The 15,994-nt window shown below is 42.5% G+C and overlaps 1 protein-coding gene across 2 annotated transcripts; it reads left to right on the forward strand.

The window, feature by feature from the left end:
• Positions 1-353: 353 nt before the first annotated feature.
• LOC121582696 (set1/Ash2 histone methyltransferase complex subunit ASH2) lies at positions 354-15,968 on the forward strand. 2 transcript variants are annotated; one of them, XM_041898702.2, is made up of 17 exons: positions 354-458; positions 1,512-1,578; positions 1,670-1,815; positions 2,004-2,092; positions 2,215-2,309; positions 2,504-2,599; positions 3,716-3,811; positions 3,887-3,962; positions 4,189-4,206; positions 5,895-5,997; positions 9,400-9,617; positions 12,818-12,985; positions 13,097-13,290; positions 13,419-13,511; positions 13,703-13,801; positions 14,022-14,081; positions 15,588-15,968. In XM_041898702.2, the coding sequence occupies exons 1-17, from the start codon at positions 400-402 to the stop codon at positions 15,693-15,695; spliced, it is 1,785 nt and encodes a 594-aa protein (XP_041754636.1). In that variant the 5' UTR covers positions 354-399; the 3' UTR covers positions 15,696-15,968. The 2 variants fall into 2 exon arrangements, with proteins under 2 accessions (XP_041754636.1, XP_041754637.1); XM_041898703.2 differs by lacking the exon at positions 4,189-4,206.
• Positions 15,969-15,994: the final 26 nt, after the last annotated feature.

Raw genomic sequence — 15,994 nt, forward strand, 5'->3', positions numbered from 1 at the left:
ACTAAAAAAACATGTTCTACAATAATGCAATAGTGTTGGTTATTTATTAATAAGGACCATCCTAGCTGGGAAAAGTATAAGTGGGATCCTTGAGACGTCCAACTCTGACGTCATCCCAGTTATAATAAAAATTGGTTAAGGGTTAAGGGTATAAGGGTTAAGGTTCGGGTTTAGTGTAGGGACGTCCCAAGGATCCCACTTAGGATATACCATCCCAGCAGCGTGACACAACTTCAAGTCAACTTCACAGAAGTTTACATGTAATTGTCCCTGATCTAGGATCATATTTCCCCTACGCCAACACATGTACAACGCTTACATCCGAAAAGCTGAAACTGTGTCTAGCGTCACCTTACACCAAAACGTCTCGCGAGATGTCATATTTTATTGATTTGAAACATGGCGTCGGAAGGAGAAGCATGCAGTGTTTCTGTTGTTGAACCAGAGACCGGAGACGGGTAAGTCTCTGTTAAAACGGTGAAAGACCAGGGTTTTTGTTTATAATATATGTTTGGTGGTAGACAACCAGCTAAATATTCATAAATATTGCAATTACAGCTAGCTAGCTTACCCTCAACAAGCCAGCTCGCTGACGTTAGCCAACTGAAGGTAACGTCGTTAGCTGGTTAGCAAGCTAACTGTTTAATTCAAATGCCTTTCCAACTTGTAAGCTAACTAGCGATCAACTAGCTAAAGCTGATTTCCTTGTCCAATATCTGCTTCTAAATAAATCTCAAGCATGAATCCTGCAGAACCTAGCTAGCAAACCAAGGGAAAATAGCTACCTAGTTAGCTCTGGTCCGGGGCGTTACGTGCGGTTTGCGAATGGATGCTGAGTTCAACAGTAGAAACAATAACAAAGCAACCGTACCCGCCCCTGTTAGGTAAAAAGCTGAGGGATGCGGCTGAAGAAATGTAACCACTCAAATTCATAGACCGAACTATGGATGCAAGGACCCTCCATGATATCAAGAGTATAGTTGTACCCATGTTTTGATGCTATATAGTGTTTGTTTACATTTACTTTGTCTACAAACATTGAAGTAAAAAAGCGTATATTTTAGATTTCTGAAGGAGTACGACAGTTGAACTAAGCTCATGAGGCATTTATAAGTTAAATTCTAGAAACATCAAGTTATAAGTCCAAAAATGGATGTAACAACAGCTGATTGCGCCTTTAAAGGCTGAACCTTATTCAACGCCACACATCTTTCTCCATTAATATTATTACTTACAAAAGGAAAAATCTCCCTTGAGTGCTGACAAACTTTTCTCTGTGTACTTAAACGGTAATTTATCCAAAATACGAAGTAAATTACTTTTGAGCACTTTGTTTACCGCCAGACTAGCTCTGGTCCATGTTAGTGCACAATCGACGCATGCGCATGGTCCACAGCTAGTCTTAAATATAAGAATATAAAGGTTAATGGCTGATCAGTTATCCCAGCTGTGACCATAGCGTGTAGCTAACCAGCTAATGTTCATGTTGTCATATCTTTGTTTACTTTCAGTGATGCTGGATTTGGGGACCTGACAGGCAACCTGGAGACTGAGTCATCGAATGGCAAAGAGGCCATGGTACTACACCTCTAATACAGCAGTTATCTGGATATCTCTTTTCACAGACAGTAGCAGTAACTAACCCTTTTTCCTGTGTTCCCCTCCTTAGGATCCGGGTAGTGAGGGTTTGGAGGCGGCTGACACCCAGACAGGTTCTGGGGATGAGGAGAGCGGCAGGCACCAGGGAGAGGTGGAGCTGCAGTGTGCTCTCTGTATGAAGTGGTTCACTGCCGACACCTTCAGTATCGACACCGCGTACGTCTGACTCACTTAGTAACTCAATCTATCTCTTACCATAGAGGCCTTTGGCTAACTGATTCCAAGATTAAGCTTGTTAGACCTTGAATTAGACCCCTTGAGCTCGAATAACCAGGTAGCTACTGGTTTAAATAAAAATGTTCAGGATCAAGGTCTTTGATTAGTCTTTCTCCCGCTCTCTCCAGGACGTGTCTGCCTTTCATGACCAACTATGTGTTCCATTGTAACGTGTGTCATCACAGCGGCAACACCTACTTCCTCCGGAAACAAGCCAGTAGGTGTTCTCATTCAGCTGATACACTTCTGTGTGTGTGTGTGTGTGTGTGTGTGTGTTTGGTGATTACTGATGGTCTGTTATTTAGTGATGTACTGATTGAGTGACGCTGTGTGTTCCAGACCTGAAGGAGATGTGTCTGACTGCTCTGGCCAACCTCACATGGAGTTCCAGGACTCAGGAGGAACACCCCAAGACTATGTTCTCCAAAGACAAGGTCAGTCCCCTCAACAGTCCCAACATAGAACCGACAGTAATACACATTGAGAAGCGAATATGTGATCTTTGGAAATGCTTGATTTTATATGTCATGTCAAGATATTACACATCTTTTGCGTATGTTTTTCATTTGCTTAAAACACTGGATATGTTAATGTCATATTTTCCAGTACACTCTCTCTCTCCTTGCAGGACATCATCCCATTCATTGATAAGTACTGGGAGTGTATGACCACCCGACAGAGACCTGGAAAACTTACCTGGCCCAACAACCTAGTCAAGACCATGGTGAGTATAAGAGCAACCACTGACTTGCACAGATGCACCAAACTACACACATCACACTAAACCGTCACTGTTTAAACAAAATATATATATATACTACCGGTCAAAAGTTTTAGAACACCTACTCATTCAAGAGTTTTTCTTTATTTTTAAAAACTATTTTCTACATTGTAGAATAATAGTGAAGACATCAATACTATGAAATAACACATGGAATCATGTATTAACCAAAAAAGTGTTAAACAAATCAAAATCTATTTTATATTTGAGATTCTTCAAATAGCCACCCTTTGCCTTGATGACAGCTTTGCACACTCTTGGCATTCTCGCAACCAGCTTCATGAGGTGGTCACCTGGAATGCATTTCAATTAACAGGTGTGCCTTCTTAAAAGTTAATTTGTGGAATTTATTTTCTTCTTTCCTTCTTAGCCAATCAGTTGTGTTGTGACAAGGTAGGGGGGTATACAGAAGATAGCCCTATTTGGTAAAAGACCAAGTCCATATTATGGCAAGAACAGCTCAAATAAGTAAAGAGAAACGACAGTCCATCATTACTTTAAGACATGAAGGTCAGTCAATACGGAACATTTCAAGAACACCAATAAGAAGAAGAGACTTGCTTTGGCCAAGAAACACGAGCAAAAGACATTAGACCGGTGGAAATTTGTCCTTTGGTCTGGAGATTTTTGGTTCCAACCGCCGTGTCCTTGTGAGACGCGGAGTGGGTGAATGGATGTTATATTTAAAATATATTTTGATTTGTTTAACACTTCTTTGGTTACTACATGATTACATATGAGTTATTTCATAGTTTTGATGTCTTCACTATTATTCTACAATGTAGAAAATAGTAAAAATATAGAAAAACCCTTGAATGAGTAGGTGTTCTAAAACTTTTGACCGGTAGTGTACATACATTTACATACATGGTACTTTTATATAAAGGAGTCATATAACAATAATACATTACCAAACATAAGCTCTTTAATCCCACCCCTCAGCCGCTCTCAGCCCATCCCACCTATCACCATAGATCTTCACTGTTACACCGTTGAAAAAGTACCTGGACTTTCTCTTAGAAACAGATCATGTCTTTACTTGACTTCTCTGTGTTTCAGAGTAAAGAGCGGGATGTGTTCCTGATGAAGGAGCAGCCAGACCCAGGCAGTAAGGACCCAGAGGAGGACTACCCCAAGTTTGGCCTGCTAGACCAGGTAGGAAAACACAGCAGACAAACACACACACATACACAGTGATGCTGACAGTTGGTTGATTTTTTTTCATCTCAGGATTTGGGCAGCATTGGACCGTCTTACGACAACCAGAAACAGACCACCGCTGCTCCCACTCCTGGAGGGCTCAACGGTAAGTGCTAAACACACCAACACACTCTTAAACACACTCTCTCAAAACACACCAACACACACTGTCACACATCAACACAAATTCTCACTAAACACACAACACGTCACACTCACACACATACTGTTTTTCATGGAATTAGTTATCAATGTGTCACAGTAGAGCATAATGCCACACAGAAGACGTTCTCATGTTATAAATGCTATATACATGCTGTGCTGCGTTCCAGGTGGACCTTCTTTCTCAGGTGAATATGATGTGGTGTTTTGGTATCTGCCTCTGAGCCCTGTGTTTCGTGCAATCATAACTCTCCAGGTAGAATTTGCTCATAGGCACAGATCAAGGATCAGCTTAAACTCCCCCATTCCTTACCCAAACAATTTAGGGGCAAAATGCAGTCTGACCTTTGATCAGGATATTCAGGCAACCACCCTGCTCCAATCGTAACCCCATCCCTCACCTGCTCTCCGCTTATGTTGGTGCCCTGAAGCGTTTTCCCTTTTGATCTGGCTTTTGATTGGTGGACTGATTGAATTACGTAATTTCCTTTGGCTTTCTGCTCCTGAGTTCACGGGCTTCATCCCAATACTCTGGAATAGCCTCTTCCTTCCTTTTCTTGCCCAGTGGTGAGTGGTATAGGAAAGACAGAAGGAGGCTGTTAAAGTTGGGACACAGCTGTGGTGTGAATTAATCCCTTTGCTTCCTCTGTGTGTCTGCACTTCTTAATAAACTCAGCAAAAAAAGAAACGTCCCTTTTTCAGCACCCTGTCTTTCAAAGATAATTCGTAAAACTCAAAATAACTTCACAGATCTTCATTGTAAAGGGTTTAAACACTGTTTCCCATGCTTGTTCAATGAACCATAAACAATTAATGAACATGCACCTGTGGTACGGTCGTCAAAACACTAACAGTTTACAGACGGTAGGCAATTAAGGTCACAGTTATGAAAACATAGGACACTAAAGAGGCCTTTCTACTGACTCTGAAAAACACAAAAAGAAAGATGCTCAGGGTCCCCGCTCATCTGCGTGAATGTGCCTTAGGCATGCTGCAAGGATGCATGAGGACTGCAGATGTGGCCAGGGCAATAAATTGCAATGTCCATACTGTGAGACGCCTAAGACAGCGCTACAGGGAGACAGGACGGACAGCTGATCGTCCTCGCAGTGACAGACCACGTGTAACAACACCTACACAGGATCGGTACATCCGAACATCACACCTGCGGGACAGAGGTGGAGGGTCCGTCATGGTCTAGGGCGGTGTGTCACAGCATCATCGGACTGAGCTTGTTGTCATAGCAGGCAATCTCAACGCTGTGCGTTACAGGGAAGACATCCTCCTCCCTCATGTGGTACCCTTCCTGCGGGCTCATCCTGACATGACCCTCCAGCATTACAATGTGAAGAGCCCGGATCTCAATCTCATTGAGCACGTCTGGGACCTGTTGGATCGTAGGGTGAGGGCTAGGGCCATTCCTCCCAGGATTGTCAGGGAACTTGCAGGTGACTTGGTGGAAGAGTGGGAAAACATCTCACAGCAAGAACTGGCAAATCTGGTGCAGTCCATGAGGAGGAGATGCACTGCAGTACTTAATGCAGCTGGTGGCCACACCAGATACTGACTGTTACTTTTGATTTTGACCCCCACTTTGTTCAGGGACACATTATTCAATTGCTGTTAGTCACATGTCTGTGGAACTTGTTCAGTTTATGTCTCAGTTGTTGAATCTTGTTATGTTCATACAAATATTTACACATGTTAAGATTGCTGAAAATAAACGCAGTTGACAGTGAGAGGACGTTTCTTTTTTTGCTGAGTTTATGTGGTGTCCCTCCCTGCTCAATTCACGCTTGTACCTCTTAGGTGACTTTTTGATAGTGCTGAAAGTGTGTGTGTTCTATAGTGTAACCTGTGTGTGTGTTGTGTGAAGGTGGTCTGGCCCCTGGCCCAGGTAAAGGTAGAGGAGCCAAGCGTAAGCAGCAGCAGCAGCAACAGGAGGGAGCCACAGCCGGAGCAGCTAAGAGAACACGCAGGTACAACACAGATTAAAACATGTCCTTAGTGTTCTTATAGGTCTGAGAACTATTTTAACCTTTATTTTAACAGGGAAGACATATTGAGACCTAGGTCTCTTTTACAAATGCGCCCTGTATATACAACGTAAATATACACATTATACCCTATATATACAGTTGAAGTCGGAAGTTTACATACACCTTAGCCAAATACATTTAAACTCAGTTTTTCACAATTCCTGACATTTAATCCTAGTAAAAATTCCCTGTCTTAGGTCAGTTAGGATCACCACTTTATTTTAAGAATGTGAAATAATAGTAGAGTGATTTATTTTCTGCTTTTATTTCTTTCATCACATTCCCAGTGGGTCAGAAGTTTACATACACTCAATTAGTATTTGGTAGCATTGCCTTTAAATTGTTTAACTTGGGTCAAATGTTTCGGGTAGCCTTCCACAAGCTTCCCACAATAAGTTGGGTGAGTTTTAGCCCATTCCTCCTGACAGAGCTGGTGTAACTGAGTCAGGTTTGTAGGCCTCCTTGCTCGCACACGCTTTTTCAGTTCTGCCCACAAATGTTCTATAGGATTGAGGTCAGGGCTTTGTGATGGCCACTCCAATACCTTGACTTTGTTGTCCTTAAGCTATTTTGCCACAACTTTGGAAGTATGCTTGGGGTCATTGTCCATTTGGAAGACCCATTTACGACCAAGCTTTAACTTCCTGACTGATGTCTTGAGATGTTGCTTCAATATATCCACATAATTTTCCTTCCTCATGATGCTATCTATTTTGTGAAGTGCACCAGTCCCTCCTGCAGCAAAGCACCCCCACAGCATGATGCTGCCACCCCTGTGCTTCATGGTTGGGATGGTGTTCTTCGGCTTGCAAGCAACCCCCTTTTTCCTCCAAGCATAACGATGGTCATTATGGCCAAACAGTTCTATTTTTGTTTCATCAGACCAGAGGACATTTCTCCAAAAAGTACGATCTTTGTCCCCATGTGCAGTTGCAAACCGTAGTCTGGCTTTTTTTATTGTGGTTTTGGAGCAGTGGCTTCTTCCTTGCTGAGCGGCCTTTCAGGTTATGTCGATATAGGACTTGTTTTACTGTGGATATAGATACTTTTGTACCTGTTTCCTCCAGCATCTTCACAAGGTCCTTTGCTGTTGTTCTGGGATTGATTTGCGCTTTTCGCACCAAAGTACGTTCATCTCTAGGAGACAACGCGTCTCCTTCCTGAGTGGTATGACGGCTGCGTGGTCCCATGGTATTTATACTTGAAGACTATTGTTTGTACAGATGAACGTGGTACCTTCAGGCGTTTGGAAATTGCTCCCAATGATGAACCAGACTTGTGGAAGTCTACAAAAACATTTCTGAGGTCTTGCCTGATTTCTTTTGATTTTCCTATGATGTCAAGCAAAGAGGCACTGAGTTTAAAGGTAGGCCTTGAAATACATCCACAGGTACACTTCCAATTGACTCAGGCTAATTGACATCATTTATCAGAAGCTTCTAAAGCCATGACATCATTTTCTGGAATTTTCCAAACTGTTTAAAGGCACAGTCAACTTAGTGTATGTAAACTTCTGACCCACTAGAATTGTGATACAGTGAATTATAAGTGAAATAATCTGTCTGTAAACAATTGTTGGAAAAAATACGTGTCATGCACAAAGTAGATGTCCTAACCGACTTGCCAAAACTATAGTTTGTTAACAAGAAATTTGTGGAGTGGTTGAAAAACAAGTTTTAATGACTCCAACCTAAGTGTACGTAAACTTCTGACTTCAACTGTATATACATCTCTGGAAAAAATTAATAGACCACTGCAAATGTTTCTTAAATCAGCATCTCTACATGTATGACAGCCAATCCATTCCAGTGTCTGTTGAATTCCAACACAGGCACACCTCATTCTACAGAATTAGGTACTGATTAGGTGATCACCTGAACCAAATCTTATTTAACGAGGAAAAGTATAAAAACCACTGAATTGAATTTTTGCGCCAGGAGTGGCATAAAGTCACCCAACATCAATGTGAAAGACTGGTGGAGAGCATGCCAAGACGCATGAAAGCTGTGATTGAAAATCAGGGTTATTGATTTCTGAACACTTCCTAAGTTAAAACATTAGTATTGCGTTGTTTAAAAATGAACATGAATTTATTTTCTTTGCATTATTCGAGGTCTGACAACACTGCATCTTTTTTGTTATTTTGACCAGTTGTCATTTTCTGCAAATAAATGCTCTAAATGACAATATTTTTATTTGGAATTTGGGAGAAATGTTGTCAGAAGTTTATAGAATAAAACAAAAATGTTATTTTTACCCAAAAACATACCTATAAATAGTAAAACCAGAGAAACTGATAATTTTGCAGTGGTCTCTTATTTTTTCAAGAGCAATATACACTGCTCAAAAAAAGAAAGGGAACACTAAAATAACACATCCTAGATCTGAATGAATGAAATCATCTTATTAAATACTTTTTTCTTTACATAGTTGAATGTGCTGACAACAAAATCACACAAAAATTATCAATGGAAATCAAATGTATCAACCCATGGAGGTCTGGATTTGGAGTCACCCTCAAAATTAAAGTGGAAAACCACACTACAGGCTGATCCAACGTTGATGTAATGTCCTTAAAACAAGTCAACATGAGGCTCAGTAGTGTGTGTGGCCTCCACGTGCCTGTATGACCTCCCTACAACGCCTGGGCATGCTCCTGATGAGGTGGCGGATGGTCTCCTGAGGGATCTCCTCCCAGACCTGGACTAAAGCATCCGCCAACTCCTGGACAGTCTGTGGTGCAACGTGGCGTTGGTGGATGGAGCGAGACATGATGTCCCAGATGTGCTCAATTGGATTCAGGTCTGGGGAACGGGCGGGCCAGTCCATAGCATCAATGCCTTCCTCTTGCAGGAACTGCTGACACACTCCAGCCACATGAGGTCTAGCATTGTCTTGCATTAGGAGGAACCCAGGGCCAACCGCACCAGCATTTGGTCTCACAAGGGGTCTGAGGATCTCATCTCGGTACCTAATGGCAGTCAGGCTACCTCTGGCGAGCACATGGAGGGCTGTGCGGCCCCCCAAAGAAATGCCACCCCACACCATGACTGACCCACCGCCAAACCGGTCATGCTGGAGGATGTTGCAGGCAGCAGAACGTTCTCCACGGCGTCTCCAGACTCTGTCACGTCTGTCACATGTGCTCAGTGTGAACCTGCTTTCATCTGTGAAGAGCACAGGGCGCCAGTGGCGAATTTGTTAATCTTGGTGTTCTCTGGCAAATGCCAAACGTCCTGCACGGTGTTGGGCTGTAAGCACAACCCCCACCTGTGGACGTCGGGCCCTCATACCACCCTCATGGAGTCTGTTTCTTCCATTTTCCTTTCTCTCCCTCTGTAGTGACCCTCTGTTCTCGGCCCAGCGTCTTCCTCCCCATGGCTACCCCCTGGAGCACCCCTTCAACAAAGATGGCTACCGCTACATCCTAGCAGAGCCGGACCCTCACGCCCCCGACCCAGAGAAACTGGAGCTGGACTGCTGGGCTGGGAAACCCATCCCTGGAGACCTCTACAGAGCCTGTCTCTACGAGAGAGTACTGCTAGCCCTGCACGACAGAGGTACACACACAGGAAATCCTACTGTAGTGTAGTGGAGATGGGCTTCTCATGATTAGCTTTACCCAGTAATGTTGAATATCACATACTCTCAGAATTTTGTCTTTGTGCGTGCGTGCGCGTGTGTGTGTGTGTGTGTATATACAGTACCAGTCAAAAGTTTGGATACACCTACTCATTCCAGGGTTTTTCTTTATTTGTACTATTTTCTACATTGTAGAATAACACATACAGTGGGGAAAAAAAGTATTTAGTCAGCCACCAATTGTGCAAGTTATCCCACTTTAAAAGATGAGAGGCCTGTAATTTTCATCATAGGTACACGTCAACTATGACAGACAAATTGAGAAAAGAAATCCTGAAAATCACATTGTAGGATTTTTAATGAATTTATTTGCAAATTATGGTGGAAAATAAGTATTTGTTCACCTACAAACAAGCAAGATTTCTGGCTCTCACAGACCTGTAACTTCTTCTTTAAGAGGCTCCTCTGTCCTCCACTCGTTACCTGTATTAATGGCACATGTTTGAACTTGTTATCAGTATAAAAGACACCTGTCCACAACCTCAAACAGTCACACTCCAAACTCCACTATGGCCAAGACCAAAGAGCTGTCAAAGGACACCAGAAACAAAATTGTAGACCTGCACCAGGCTGGGAAGACAATCTGCAATAGGTAAGCAGCTTGGTTTGAAGAAATCAACTGTGGGAGCAATTATTAGGAAATGGAAGACATACAAGACCACTGATAATTTCCCTCGATCTGGGGCTCCACGCAAGATCTCACCCCGTGGGAGTCAAAATGATCACAAGAACGGTGAGCAAAATCCCAGAACCACACGGGGGGACCTAGTGAATGACCTGCAGAGAGCTGGGACCAAAGTAACAAAGCCTACCATCAGTAACACACTACGCCGCCAGGGACTCAAATCCTGCTGTGCCAGACGTGTCCCCCTGCTTAAGCCAGTACATGTCCAGGCCCGTCTGAAGTTTGCTAGAGTGCATTTGGATGATCCAGAAGAGGATTGGGAGAATGTCATATGGTCAGATGAAACCAAAATAGAACTTTTTGGTAAAAACTCAACTCGTTGTGTTTGGAGGACAAAGAATGCTATCCATCCAAAGAACACCATACCTACTGTGAAGCATGGGGGTGGAAACATCATGCTTTGGGGCTGTTTTTCTGCAAAGGGACCAGGACGACTGATCCGTGTAAAGGAAAGAATGAATGGGCCATGTATCGTGAGATTTTGAGTGAAAACCTCCTTCCATCAGCAAGGGCATTGAAGATGAAACGTGGCTGGGTCTTTCAGCATGACAATGATCCCAAACACACCGCCCGGGCAACGAAGGAGTGGCTTCGTAAGAAGCATTTCAAGGTCCTGGAGTGGCCTAGCCAGTCTCCAGATCTCAACCCCATAGAAAATCTTTGGAGGGGAGTTGAAAGTCCGTGTTGCCCAGCGACAGCCCCAAAACATCACTGCTCTAGAGGAGATCTGCATGGAGGAATGGGCCAAAATACCAGCAACAGTGTGTGAAAACCTTGTGAAGACTTACAGAAAACGCGTTTGACCTGTGTCATTGCCAACAAAGGGTATATAACAAAGTATTGAGAAACTTTTGTTATTGACCAAATACTTATTTTCCACCATAATTTGCAAATAAATTCATAAAAAATCCTACAATGTGATTTTCAGGATTTTTTTCCCTCATTTTTTCTGTCATAGTTGACGTGTACCTATGATGAAAATTACAGGCCTCTCTCATCTTTTTAAGTGGGAGAACTTGCACAATTGGTGGCTGACTAAATACTTTTTTTCCCCACTGTATGGAATCATGTATTAACCAAAAAAGTTTTAAACAAATCAAAATCTATTTTATATTTGAGATTCTTCAAAGTAGCCACCTTGATGACAGCTTTGCACACTCTTGGCATTCTCTCAACCAGCTTCATGAGGTAGTCACCTGGAATGCATTTCAATTAACAAGTGGGCCTTATTAAAAATTAATCTGTGGAATTTCTTTCCTTAATGCGTTTGAGTCAATCAGTTGCGTTGTGACAAGGTAGGGGGGTATACAGAACTCCATATTATGGCAAGAACAGCTCAAATAAGCAAAGAGAAACGACAGACCATCATTACTTTAAGATATGAAGGTCAGTCAATATGGAACATTTCAAGAACTTTGAAAGGTTTTTCAAGTGCAGTCTCAAAAACCATCAAGCGCTGTGATGAAACTGGCTCTCATGAGGACCGCCACAGGAAAGGAAGACCCAGAGTTACCTCTGCTGCAGGGGATAAGTTCATTAGAGTTAACTGCACCTTGGATTGCAGTCCAAATAAATCCTTCACAGAGTTCAAGTAACAAACACATCTCAACATCAACTGTTCAGAGGAGACTGTGTGAATCAGGCCTTCATGGTCAAATTGCTGCCAAGAAACACGCGCAATGGACATTAGACCGGGGGAAATCTGTCCTTTGGTCTGATGAGTCCAATTTGAGATTTTTGGTTCCGTTTCTTTGTGAGACGCAGAGTAGGTGAACGGATGATCTCCGCATATGTGGTTCCCACCGTGAAGCATGGTGGAGGAGGTGTGATGGTGTGGGGGTGCTTTGCTGGTGACACTGTCTGTGATCTATTTAGATTCAAGGCACACTTAACTAGCATGGCTACCACAGCATTCTGCAGTGATACGCCATCCCATCTCGTTTGGGCTTAGTGGGACTATCATTTGTTTTTCAACAGGACAATGACCCAACACACCTCCAGGCTGTGTAAGGGCTATTTGACCAAGAAGGAGAGTGATGGAGTGCTGCATCAGATGACCTGGCCTCCACAATCACCCGACCTCAACCCAATTGAGATGGTTTGGGATGAGTTGAACCACAGAGTGAAGGAAAAGCAGCTAACAAGTGCACAGCATATGTGGGAACTCCTTCAAGACTGGAAAATCATTCCAGGTGAAGCTGGTTGAGAGAATGTCAAGAGTGTGCAAAGCTGTCATCAAGGTGGCTACTTTGAAGACTAAAATATATTTTGATTTGTTTAACACTTTTTTGGTTACTACATGATTCCATATGTGTTATTTTAATAGTTTTGATGTCTTCACTATTATTCTACAATGTAGAAAATAGTAAAAATAAAGAAAAACCCTTGAATGTAGGTGTGTCCAAACTTTTGACTGGTACTGTATGTCTGCAGCCCCCCAGCTGAAGATCTCAGATGACCGTCTGACAGTGACAGGGGAGAAGGGTTACTCCATGGTCAGAGCCTCCCATGGTGTCAGGAAAGGATCATGGTACTTTGAGGTCTCCATCGATGAGATGCCCCCGGACACCGCAGCCAGACTGGGCTGGTCTCAGCCTCTAGGTTAGTACCACGCAAGTGCACACACACACACGCGCATAAGCAAACGACCATACACACACATACACACACATGGAGACAGCATATGTAATAACTTGTGTGTGTGTGTTGTAGGTAACCTGCAGGCCCCTCTGGGCTATGATAAGTTCAGCTACTCATGGCGCAGTAAGAAGGGGACACGTTTCCACCAGTCTGTAGGGAAACACTACTCCTCAGGCTACGGACAGGGAGACACTCTGGGCTTCTTCATAGAACTACCAGACGGCACTGAGACTGCAAAGGCACTGCCGGACACTTACAAGGACAAGGTACTTTTTCTAATATATTTTTAAAATACTAGTGTTGATTAATGTGTAACTGAGAATAGCAAGTAGCAGACATCCACTCTCTGTTGTAGTTATGAGACTTGACCTCTCATCCCTGTGTGTTCTCTTAGGCGCTGATTAAGTTTAAGAGTTACCTGTACTTTGAGGAGAAGGACTATGTGGACAAGGCAGAGAAGAGCCTGAAGACTGTTACCCCCAGCAGGGTGATGCTCCAGCATAGAACTACAACCAATAGATCAGACATTCACATTTAAAGCAATGGGGATTATCTCAGAATGCACTGCCAATTTCTTATGATTCCTATTGGTTGTCCTTATCATACATGTTGTTGACATAATAGATATAGGATTGGCATTTCCATTTGTTGATACCTTTGTTCTCCCCTCCTCTCCAGATGCTGTTCTATAAGAATGGTGTGAACCTGGGTCTGGCCTATGAAAATCTGTTTGAGGGGCTCTACTTCCCTGCCATCTCTCTTTACCGGGGCTGCACGGTTAGTAGTGTGTGTGTGTTTGTGTGTGTGTGTGTGTGTGTGTTTGTGTGTGTGTGTGTCTGTTTGAAGGGTTATATTTTCCGTCCATCTCCCTCCACAGCACCGTAAGTAATACAATGCCCCAGAGGTTTATTGTGCTGTGATATATAGCAGTATCTACTCCAAGGATGCCCACTTCCTTTTTAATCACGTTGTGATGATTATCCCTCTTTTCACCCAGGTTTCGGTTAACTTTGGACCACTTTTTAAACACCCTCCAAAAGACATTAAGTACCAGCCAGTGAGTACACACACACACACACACATATACAGTGCGTTCAGAAAGTCCTTGACTTTTTCCATTTTTATTTGTTACAGCCTGAATTTAAAATGGTTTAAATAGAGATGTTTTTGTCACTTGCCTACACACAATACCCCATAGTGTTAAAGTGAAATTATGTTTTTCTAAACTTTTAAAAATTCATTTAAAATGAAAAGCTGAAATGTCTTGAGTCAATAACTATTCAATGCCTTTGTTATGGCAAGCCTAAAGTTCAGGAGTAAACATGTGTATAACAAGTCGCAAAATAAATTGCATGGACTCACTCAATGTGCAATAATAGTGTTTAACATGATTTTTGAATGACTACCTCATCTCTGTACCTCACACATGCAATTATCTGGAAGGTCCCTCAGTCGGGCAGTGAATTTCAAACACAGATTTAACAACAAAGACCTGGGAAGTTTTCCAATGCTCGCAAAGGGCACCTATTGGTAGAATGGTTAAAATAGACACTGAATAGCCCTTTGAGCATGATGAAGTTATTAATTATACTTTGGATGGTGTATCAATACACCGTCACTACAAAGATACAGGCGTCCTTCCTAACTCACTTGCCAGAGGGGATTTCACTAAAGTAATACTGCAAAAAATGTGGCAAAGTAATGAACTTTTTGTCCTGAATACAAAGTGTTATGCTTCGGGCAAATCCAATACAACACATTACTGAGTACCATTCTCCATATTTTCAAGCATAGTGGTGGCTGCATCATATTATGGGTATGCTTGTAATCGTTAAGGACTGGGGAGTTTTTCAGGATATAAATAAATGGAATGGAGCTAAGCACAGGCAAAATCCTAAAGGAAAACCTGGTTCAGTCTGCTTTCCACCAGACATTTAGGAGATTTCACCTTTCAGTAGGACAGTAACCTAAAACACAAGGCCAAATCTACACTGGTGTTGCTTACCAAGAAGACGGTGAATGTTCCTGAGTGGTAGAGTAAGTTTTGACTTAAATCTACTTAAATCTATGGCAAGACCTGAAAATGGTTCTCTAGCAATGACCAACAACCAATTTGACAGAGCTTGAAGGATTTTGAAAAGAATAATGGGCAAATGTTGCACAATCCAGGTGTGGAAAGCTCTTAGAGACTTACCCAGAAAGACTTACAGCTGTAATCACTGCCGAAGGTGTTTCTACAAAGTATTGACTCAGGGCTGTGAATACTTATGTAAATGAGATGTATGTATTTAATTTGAAATACATTTGCAAAGATTTCTAAAAACATGTTTTCACTTTGTCATTATGGGGTATTGAGTGTAGATGGGTGAGAGAAAAACATCAATCGAATTAGTTTTGAATTCAGGCTGTAACACATGGAATAAGTCAAGGGGTATGAATACTTCCTGAAGGCACTGTACATATACTTTATTTTTATTTTATTAGACAAGCAATAGAGATGCTTGTAGTTTTGATGTCACTGAGGTTGTAGATTTGATTGATTGGTGTGTGTTTGTGTCTCCAGATGAGTGATATGGGCTGGGGAGCGGTGATCGAACACACACTGGCTGACATGCTGTATCATGTAGAGACAGACGTGGACGGACGACGTAGCCCGCCCTGGGAAGGATAAACACACACACACAGACGGCCAGTTGAGTGTTCGGACAGGCATGGAGGAGTCCATTCCAGCATTTATTGGTGGGTTGATGTCGACCTTTGTGGTCTCTTTGTGGAGTCCCTTAAACATTATTGTCATTCCCACGGGGGGCCAGTATGAAAAATGTATGCACTCACTAATTGTAAGTCGCTCTGGATAGGAGTGTCTGCTAAATTACTTAAATGTAAAATGTAACTTAAATAAACTGCACCCTTCTATTGAAGAAGATGTGTGTGATCAAAAGGAGACTTTGGTGTCAGTTGACAGTGAAC

This window comes from Coregonus clupeaformis, chromosome 15 (assembly GCF_020615455.1).
Source record: "Coregonus clupeaformis isolate EN_2021a chromosome 15, ASM2061545v1, whole genome shotgun sequence".
NCBI lineage: Eukaryota > Metazoa > Chordata > Actinopteri > Salmoniformes > Salmonidae > Coregonus > Coregonus clupeaformis.